Source organism: Ursus maritimus, unplaced genomic scaffold, assembly GCF_017311325.1.
Source record: "Ursus maritimus isolate PB19 unplaced genomic scaffold, ASM1731132v1 scaffold_4, whole genome shotgun sequence".
NCBI classification, from domain to species: domain Eukaryota; kingdom Metazoa; phylum Chordata; class Mammalia; order Carnivora; family Ursidae; genus Ursus; species Ursus maritimus.
This window is the reverse complement of record NW_024426552.1, coordinates 18,158,413-18,169,100: the sequence shown is the minus strand read 5'-3', so window position 1 is coordinate 18,169,100 and position 10,688 is coordinate 18,158,413. Positions and strand designations below refer to the sequence as shown.

Sequence of the window (10,688 nt, the reverse complement as noted above, 5' to 3'; positions counted from 1 at the left end):
AATGTATTTTTTTAATGTGGAATTATACTGATTATAACCAGTAGTTCTCAGATAGAATTAAATGGAAAGTATTTTATATAACTTATATTTTCATGCCTTATTATGTACATTTATTTATGTTGGGAAAGGAAATTGACTAGTAGAGATGACATACAAATTTTGAGGGGACTTTTTAATTTTACATTCTGGGCCTAAAATTTTTCAAAATAAGTTGAAATGTAATATTTATATTTCTCTGTAAATATTGTATATGCAGTATTTATATGTGTGTATATACACTTGTGTGTGTGTGTGTGTGTATGTAAGAAGATATATTTGCAGGGGTGCTTTAAACTTCATGCTAACATTTCTCTGCAATTTAGTATTCAGTTTGGCAACACTAGTTGGTGATAAGCCTACCACTAGGAATAGTGTCTATGCAGAAATAAGTTTCAAAAACCAGACTTTAATATCCAGGGTAGAAATAATTGTTAACCATTATATCCTTTAACATTTAGCATTGTAGAACAAACCTACACCCCAGCTGAATGTGTAAGCCAGGCTATAGACATCAATGAGCCAATAGGCAATTTAAAGAAACTACTAGAACCAAGACTACAGTGTTCTTTGGATGCTCATGAAATTTGCCTGCAAGATATCCAGGTAATTTTTTTTTCTTTTGAGATTTATATTTCAGCATTTAAGTCTGCATTAGAGTTTTTTATTTAAGATTTTATTTTATTTATTTTTTTTAAAGATTTTATTTATTTATTTGACATAGAGACAGCCAGCGAGAGAGGGAACACAAGCAGAGGGAGTGGGAGAGGAAGAAGCAGGCTCCCAGTGGAGGAGCCTGATGCGGGGCTCGATTCCAGAATGCTGGGATCACGCCCTGAGCGGAAGGCAAATGCTTAACAACTGCGCTACCCAGGCGCCCCTAAGATTTTATTTTTAAGTAATCTCTACACCTAACATGGGGCTCGAACTTACAACCCCTAGGGCAAGTCACGTGCTTTACCAACTGAGCCAGCCAGGCACCCAGAAATATTTTTTTGTTAGCCTTTTATCTCTATAGCTATAGTTTTATAATTAAATTTGACCTGTATTACAAAATTTAAGCATTTAAAAATAAAAGTTCTACCAGCAAAATTCCCTCCATTTAAAATTGTATCTAAAAGATTGAGTACTAGTGGCAGCTGGGTGGCTCAGTGGGTTGAGCGTACGACTCCGGGTCTCAGCTCAGGTCTTGCTCTGAGGGTCACAAGTTCCAGCCCTGCATCAGGCTCCATGCTGAGTGTGTAGCCTACTTAGAAAAAAAATCTTGAGTACTAAATCAAACATTTGCTTTTTACTTTCACAAATATGAAATGAGTTTAAATAAATGTGAATCAGAGCCTAAACTTTAAGTAGTGAGAAACACATTGACCTTGGAACCTGAAGTATGTCCTCCTCACACTTTGTTTCTAACTAGCTTTTAGCTTCTTTGTGCATTAGTTTTCTCATCTTTAAAAAGAGAAAATTTGACTAAGTGATTTTTACATTCCCTTCCATTTTTATTTGCTCCAGCAGTAAATTTTGGATAAGCACTTAAACACCAGTATATATATTTCTTAGAGTTTATTGCAAAAGGATTTTATCTGTGGTAGTATTTTAATAATATGTTATGTTTATAGTATATTCATAGTCATGTTTTATGGTATTCTTTCAAGAAAGGTAGTATTTTCATGTATAAAAAGTAGTAGCTTAGATAGAATTGCTCAAAGAGTTTCTCTAGACTGTCCTTGAACATATGAGTAAGTACTAGAGTTTTATGCTGTTTTTAATCCTAATTAATACAGATACATATTGTGTCTTCTTTTGTATTGTTTGGTTTGTCTTCCTCTTTACTTCTCCCCTTTGCCTGCCTTGTGATATACCTGTTCCATATGCTACAGGATTTTTGACTTAGTTTTTTAAAGATTCAAATCATCATATATCTTAATATTTTTAAATAAGATTTTGATGTAGAATAAGTTGGAATGTTTTAATAAAATTTGTGCCTTTCAGTTGCCACTCAGCCGTACTTTTATCTTTTCCTTTCAGTAAGTCTAGTAAATTTTGGGGGGAGAGGGGAGGCAAGGATATTATTCTTCTAGAATTAGAGAATGTATGTGGGTCTAATATTATTATAATTTTAGGATTTGAAGTTTTTCTTCTCTCAGGGAGAGAAGAAATTAGCACAGTCTTTTTGGAAGGTAATCTGGTATTGTGTCTATTAATATTAAATGTGAAATACCTAGTAGTTAATCTCAATAAATTGTTCTTATAGAAATCGTCACCCAGGTGAGCAAAGTTGTAAATCTGAGATGTTCATTGAATGGTTGTGCAGAAACTGAAAATAGCTCAAATGTTCCAAAAACATGGAATTCAGAGAAAATTTGTAGATTGGTATCTAAGGCAGCCATGATAAATTGGTGAACTGGAGCTGTAGGGGCAGTTTACCTTGAATGAAAAAATATTTGCAGAACACTGCTACATTATCTTATTTGATACTCACATTAGTCTTTGAAATCAGCATATTCTTAATTACATTCTGCAGATGTAGAAACTGAGATTTAAAGAAGTTAAGTAATTTGCCCAATGCATAGCTACAAAGAGGTGTTTGTACCATAATTTGAACCCAGGCCTGTGTGACTCTGAAACTCTTTCTTTAATTGTTTGAGGCAGACTTTTAAGAAAGTCAACTCAGCATCACTGGGCTTCACCTGATTTTCTCATATGTAAAGTGAAGGAAAATCTGGACTTGATCTCTTACTTGCCTTTCAGCTCTAACATTTGTTGCTTTTCTTAGCATTCCTGATCTACCCAAAATGACGGTATTACTTGGGAAGTATGCAACGCATCTAAGTTCTCAGTAAATATTAGTCGAATACTTATTGGATCACAGAATTCCAAGCTAGCCTAGGATCTAAAACATTTTGCAGTCCTCCCTGTCTCCCTTCCTCTCCCCAAAAAGAATGTGAGATTAGCAACTTCTCTTCTTCGCATCAATTAACCACATGCACTTGGAGTCAGAATGCTTGCTGCTTGTGGTGATGCTTTTGTATTTTCAGATGAATGCTGACTTGAAAGCCGATGGAAAGTAACGGGGTTGTACTAATTTGAGTATGTGAGCTAGCTGGTATATTCAGTACCACCCGAGAGTTCACTTGCAGAGTTCCACATGCTGTAGCTTCTAGTAGATCATACCAGTGTCTACTGCAGAGGAGAAATCTTGATGTTTAGGAGAGTTTGTAACAAAGCGTCAGGCGGACTTCTTTTAAGGAGTAAAACTACCATGTTTGACCTGTCTTTCTGCATGGTTACACAGTTTTTCTTATCCCTGTTGTTAGACCTAAAGTTATTTAAGATTTCAGGTTTTATATGACATTTTCAATATTAAGAAAACGTGTTTGTACCATGAGTACAGTATTGACTGAAATCTTAGGAATGGGGGGGGGAGCTTTGTACCTCCAGCTGCAGGAAACGCAGGCAGATACATACTTTATTCAAGATAATTGCAATGCAAGTCTGTTTTTGAAATAGTGACAGACAGTGTCTGAAAGTCAGGATTACTTTTTGTCATCAGGTTGCCATTGTGTGAAATGTATTCACTGTAAGGGAGATATGGAGGATAAAAACACTAATATTGAAAAGATAACAGAATTATGATTGAAGGTGTCAAAGCTAGGTTAAGTAGTAAGGTCATAAGTCCTTTAAATTTAATAACTTCATTACAAGAGATTTAGAGTTAACCTTGATCTTAAATATGTGGCATTGGTTATAAGGGGGACATGGCAAAAATTATATTAATGGATTTATATAAATCTCCCCACTATTTAAACACCCTTGCTTATTCATGACAGATAAATTACATTATCTTCTGCTTAAAATATATTTATAGAATAAACAGTTGCCTTTGGCATTATTTAAAATCTTAAACTAGACTCCAGAGCTAGAGAAAACCATCACCTCAAATAAATTTGGTTAATTTATGTTGTCCTTAATTACTACCACAATGGTTAAAATGTGTTTAATTTTGGCAAAGAATTACAATCTATGACATCTTGGATAATTAGATGTGTTCTTATAATTTCAGTAGTATGCCTCAGTAATTAAGTCCTGTTTGGTACATCCATTTGTATTAAACCTGGTGACTAAACCAAATCTTAATCATTTTCCCATGTTTAGCTGGATCCAGAACGAAGTTTATTTGACCAAGGAGTAAAAACAGATGGAACTGTACAACTTAGTGTACAGGTAATTTCTTACCAAGGTAAGCTGCTCTTATAGTTACTTAAAAGTTTAGCTCATGTTTTTTAAAATATGGGAGAACTCAGTTTTTTACAAGTTTGGGATGTTTTAGGTGGTTCTCTAAATCACTTAATGTGATGTAATAGCCAAACACTCATGCTTTTGGTTTAATTATATCTGTCAGGGTGAGGGGCGCCTGCGTGGCGCAGTCGTTAAGCGTCTGCCTTCGGCTCAGGGGGTGATCCCAGCGTTCTAGCATCGAGCCCCACATCAGGCTCCTCCGCTAGGAGCCTGCTTCTTCCTCTCCCACTCCCCCTGCTTGTGCTCCCTCTCTTGCTGGCTGTCTCTGTCCAAAAAAAAAAAAAAAAAAAACTTAATTATATCTGTCAGGGTGAAGCAGATAGTATAACATACTCGTTTGTTTTCTTTTTTTTTTTTTTTTTAAATATAACATAGTCTAACTAGTTTTCTCAGGGAAGGATATACCGTAACATAGAGCTGGAAGAACAGGTTCTTGTTGACTTTCTCAGAACACGTTAGCCCCACTGCAGAACTGGATTGCCAAGGAAGCTGTTGCCCTGCCATGATCTGGAAAATGCCAGATCTGAAAGCCACCATTATAGCTGTCAACTTAGAACCACTCTCCCTTCACAGTGATCCACACTAGCCAAAAAATGGGTTCCGTGTGTCTACTTGTCCCTTCTTAACTCATTTCCAGATAGAAGACTTATGCCAGTGATTCTAGAGCCAGAATTACAACTGGAACCCTCACCACAAGGAAATCTAGTCCCTACAGTTTAATAGAGAGAGAGAGAGAGAGAGGAATTTGCAAAAGATGTTGAGTGACTCAGTCAGCCATATCCATCACAGTATTTTACTACTCTTGTGTAAGTACAAAAGTTAGAAAATTAGGAAACCAGTTTTGGTAGGTTGAATTTTAGTTTTTAAAAATGTGGCTTGTTAGGAGTTCTGACCAGAGTTTTAGACTAATTTTATGTTTGAACATATTGCTTACAATCGCATTTCACAAATCATAGTTTCTCAAACTATAAAAATGGTAGTTATCCCCTTCCGATTTACAATTTCCCTGGTACTATCATTGGCAATAAGAAAGAAATTCTTCGTTTTATCTTTAAAAGCCTAGTCACCTCTCAGTGTAAGTGGATTTGGGAAGAGCTGACTTGATGAAATTTGAGTAGAGGACTAGGGAATAAATCTAAAAAAAAATTTTTTTTTAAGTTACAGTTACTTTTCTCATGTATATTTGAAAAAAGTGATTTACCTTTATACCATATAATGAATGATAGCAATACATTTTTTATAGAGTTGGTTTTCAGGGAGGATTGAAGTTGAGTTTCAATCTTTCAAATACACTGATTGAATTTGATGCAGATTATAACAGAACGGATGACCAAACAGTAGCTGTTAAGTAATAATAATAGTTCTTTAGGGCTGTCATTGTAACAGAAGTATATGAGATGATTTTATAAAGGGCTAGTTTATTTTATTTTGACTATCTTAAGAATTTGATTTAATTGAAAATGGAAATCAGAAGTTACTTTGAATTTAATTTGAGAAACTCAGTGCCTATTCATTTTTAAAACATGTACTTTGACCTTTGAAACGAAAAGCAGTCAGTAAATAATTTTAATTTGCTTAGAAGGACTTTTAAAATTCTACAGGTGGGTAGCTACTCATTTATATGTCCCTTAGTCTAGTTTTTATTTTCTAATCCATATTGGTACTTTTTTTCTAATAAATGTTTATACGTAGCTGCGTGTGGTGGTGGTGTTTTTATATCCTTTTAGACTTACTGGGGCCCCTGGGTGGCACAGCGGTTAAGCGTCTGCCTTCGGCTCAGGGCGTGATCCCGGCGTTACGGGATCGAGCCCCACATCAGGCTCTTCCGCTATGAGCCTGCTTCTTCCTCTCCCGCTCCCCCTGCTTGTGTTCCCTCTCTCACTGGCTGTCTCTATCTGTGTCGAATAAATAAATAAAAATCTTAAAAAAAAAATAAAAAATAAATAAATAAAAATAAAAAATAGGCTTACAGAAAAGTTGCAAGAGTAGTAAAAGAATTCCTGGATGTCCTTCACCCAGATTCTCCAGATGTTAACTTGTATTACATTTGCTTTATTCTCCATCCACCCATCCCCACATGATCTTTTTTTCCCAGTTTAAGTTGCAGACATGATTTCCTTCTATCCCTAAATGCATCAGTGTTTGTGTTTTCTAAAAATAAGGAATTCTTTTATAAGACTACATTATAATTATCAAAATCAGGAAATTAATATTAGCACAATACTGTTATCTAATCTACCAAAGTTCTAGTGAATAGTTGTATTTGTGTCTAAAAGAGAGGATTTTCTCTACCATTTGAGAACATATAAACAAAGCTAAATTTTATTTTTTAGTGACTTTTGTGTTTTCATTTAGATTTATTTTTTTTTTCACTCTTAAGGAATTGAACCTAAGCTAAACATCCTTGAAATTGTTAAACCTGCGGAAACAGTTGAAGTAGTCATCGATCCAGACGCCCACCATGCCGAAGCAGAAGCACATCTTGTTGAGGAAGCTCAAGTAATAACTCTTGATGGCACAAAACACATTACAACTATTTCAGATGAAACCTCAGAACAAGTGACAAGATGGGCTGCAGCTCTGGAAGGTTATAGGAAAGAGCAAGAACGCCTTGGGATACCTTATGGTAATAAAATACTTAAATACATGTAAGGTAGAACAGTAAGAAATAAACTTGACATAGAAGACACTAGGGTGAGTAAGTTATAATCTATTTTAAGTGTAAAATTTTTAGGAAGAACATTGATTTTCTGTATCTCTCTTTTTACCCCTTTGGACAAATACTGTCCCAGGTGCTAAGAATACAAAGAAATTTAAAAAATCTGTATTTGTCTTTAGGGTGTTCACAGTGGAGTTGAAGAAAGAGAAGGTAAATGGAAAGAGATGATTACCATAAAAGCTAGAATGGTTTTAAGCTGTCAGTAGCTTACTTAAAGTGAATATGCTATTAGGATCTCAAAGGAATCAGGGGCACCTGGGTAGCAGTCAGTTGAGCATCCAGCCTTTGACCTCAGCTCAGGTCATGATCTCAAGGTCTTGGAATCGAGCCCCAAGTCGGTCTCCACGCCTCAGCATGGAAATCTTAAAAAAATGAAAAGAATCTCACAGGGATTGCAGTGGTTTGGGGCACATTGGCAAAAGGTTTATTATAGACAAACTATTGGGCATAGGACAGTCCAGACAGGAAATGTATGTGCAAAAGTTGAACACAGAAATGAGTATGCAGGAGTAGCGAGAAGATTTGGTGGAGTTACTCTCCAGCATTATAGAACTGCTTTTGATTGATGGGCATGACTGTGGGAGATGAATGTCGCAGTAGTACACGACATACGTTGGAGCAGGTAGAGACCGAATGAAGGGAAAACAGGAGCATGTTATAGTTGAGCTGTAACTAGGTGATAATGTCTAGATTTGCCTAGACTTGATAATTTATGTGGGAAGAGATGAATGAAACTAGTGATGGGGCTGAGCAGCTGACTGATGGATTGTGTGAGGGTAGAGAGGAGAGAGAGATACAGGTACTGATGGAACTTCTCAAGCTTGGGTGACTAGGGCAGTGATCATACTGATGAGACCTGGTTACATCTTCATTACATAGTTAGTGAACTACATATGCCAGGCATCATGTTAAATGCTGACTTTCAATGGCACGTAAGAAAGATAGGCCATGCCCTCCAGAGCTTAAGTGGGGGCGGTGGGGAAGTCTGGTATTGGAAAGATTTTTGGAGGGAAAGTGTTGGTAGTACTTCATTTTGAAGTGATAGTACCTATTTCAACTGAAGGTAGCCAGAAAGTATATTCAGGTACACCAGATTTGGACTGGAGATAAAGATGTTTTCTGGGACTTCGCTGTGTTGAGTTTGTTTCGAAGCTAAACAAGTGTATACAGTCTCTGATGGAGAGAGAGAAAATGGAAAGGAACACAACGTTAAAGGCTGGACCTTGTTGGCATTTCAGGTTGAGGAAAAGAAATTGAGACATGGAATACCTGAAGAGATAGAAGGAAAATAAGAATTGTATTTAGTGTCTCTGAAATTGGAAAAGAGTTTTAGATGGTCAAGAGTGGCCACATTGCTGACAAAAGTAAAAAAAAAAAATGCCAACTGAGTAGTATCTATTAAATTTGGTGATCAGAGATTCATTGGTAGATTTAGAAAAAAGTAACTGTAGAGTTAGACTAAGCTGAATTATAGGAAAAAAACAGACATTGTAGAAGTGGAGAAAACAATATTAACCTTTGGGGGGCAAATGGGAAGAGTGTTGGGGGATAAATATTATTGAAGCTTCATGAGTTGTTGGTAACCTGAGTATTTGTACATAAAATTGTGTGGCACGAGCAGGAGAAGGATAGATGAAGGAAGCCAGGAGAGGGGCTTTTAATTGGAACCTAAGAAGGTAAGTCCAGTTCAGAGGATCAGATAGAGCCGTTCCGCACATATGTGCTTGACAATGTTGTTATTTATTTTTGACTTGTAAAAGCTAGCATAGATGTCATGCTTGACCTTATTGTTAGTGAGTTTGAAGTCACCTCTGAGAGGGGAAATGCTGAGAAGGAAAGAAGAGAGCATAAAAACATTTGAAATAATATTTTACGTAGTTCACTAGACTTTCAACAAGAACCCTTCAGTAGTGGGATCTTTTATGGAGAGTAGTATATAATAATGAATTGTAGAGAGCAAAATTATAAACTCTAACTCAAGAGTACCTACCAGGGGTATCATTTACTTAGAGTAAAGGTCTTTTAAAACACTTGAGGTTTATTTAGGTATAGGAAGACTTTTTAAAAATCATTGATTTTTTTTTTTTTTTTTTTTTTTTTGTCATGAAATTGTTAGCAACTGGAAAGTTTTAGAAATTTGATTACTGTTTTCTTAGGAAACTGTCAGGTTACTGTGTCTGTACCTAAGGGTAGTCATTTTGAAATTGCTTAATTCTCTGCAAAATTGAAATGTGGTTAACTGGTCATAGCTGCTTTAAATCTCTTTGAAATACTGATTCCCATTGGACAGTTTCCTAAAGTTCATTTTCCACATATCAACTTTGTATCATGACAGGAGCTTAGAGCCACCTCTTCATTATATACATTCCCTTCACTTTTATATTTTTCCAGGACTCTGATCCTTTTTCCTGCTGATTGACTGATTGATTTTTTTTTGTTTTTTTTTTTTTGTTTTTTTTTTTTGTTTTTTTTACTATTTCACATTTAAAATCTATAGCCGAAACTCAAATTAATGAATTCATAGTAGTTAGAAAGCTGGTCAAATGCAAATGTTAAAACTGACTAAAAGTAAAATTAAAGTCAGTATTCATTCTTGTCCTTTGTTAACCAAGAATATTGAAAAGATGGCTGTGCTTATTTTTATTTTTTCTTCCAGTTGTTTGAATAATAAAAAAAAAAAGATACATACTCAATGTTTTTTGGCTCCCAGAATTGTCAGATATTCACATTTTAAAATATTATATATTCACACAAAAATAAAGTATTTTACAGGTAGAGTTGATTTCTATATAGCTAGCTCTCCAGTTCCATAGCTCTCCCTGAGTCTCATGGGGAAGCTCTCATTGTGTATCTGTCAAGTCTGGTTTAAAGAAAAAAAGTCTTACAAAAACAGTTTTGCTTTCTTCAGTCCTACTCCCCACTTGCAACAACTTTCCGCTTTACTACTTTTAATCATTATTAACTTCTTGTTACAGTAGATGAGGTTTAGTTCCCTACATGGCTTTCCCCTGCAAAGCAGGCAAAACCTTATCTTTCCCCATTTTGTGAGTATTCTTACATAACTTTTATTTTATTTTAAGTCATCAGTTATTTGTGTGTATTGTGAGAATTTTTCATATAACTGTGACTGCATTTTTACAACTTCGGGTTTTCCTGAAGTTCCAAGTTGACTTAATTTTTAGTTGTGTGTATTTCTGTATATACCAAAACTGACTTTCTCCCATTTCCATCACTCTGTGTTGTGTGTATAATTTTTCCCAAATTCTCAAGTATCTCTAGATTGGTTCTTTTGTAGATCTGCCACAGTCATCCTCGGACATCCTTGACTTTCCTGCGGTGCTGGATCCGTTTTCCAGGATCTTCTATTCCTTTTTCTTAGTTTTATTCTCACATTTACTCATTATTCTCTCATTCCTCCTTACAGGTTTCCTTAGAAAGGCCCCTAGGAAATAAAAGCTGGTTTTGTTTTGGTTTGGTTTGGTTTGACGGGGTGTTTTTTGTTTTTTGGGGGGTTTTATTTTGGTGGGGGAGACTTTCATACCTGAAAGTGTCTTTATTTTGCTGTCTCTGATTGATAGCTTGGGTGTAGAATGTTAAGTTGAAATATTATTTTTCCTCAAAATTTGTATGGCCCTGT

The 10,688-nt window shown here is 35.5% G+C and overlaps 1 protein-coding gene across 6 annotated transcripts in view; it reads left to right on the top strand.

Moving 5' to 3' along the window:
* Nucleotides 1-10,688, top strand: part of GABPA (GA binding protein transcription factor subunit alpha) — a 35,537-nt gene that overhangs the window by 8,140 nt on the left and 16,709 nt on the right. For all 6 annotated transcript variants that reach the window (XM_008701759.2, XM_040621082.1, XM_008701761.2 and 3 more), the window contains exons 3-5: nt 498-642; nt 4,189-4,273; nt 6,713-6,958. In XM_008701759.2, coding sequence (XP_008699981.1) covers nt 498-642; nt 4,189-4,273; nt 6,713-6,958 — 476 coding nt within the window. The remainder of the gene's footprint in view (nt 1-497; nt 643-4,188; nt 4,274-6,712; nt 6,959-10,688) is intronic.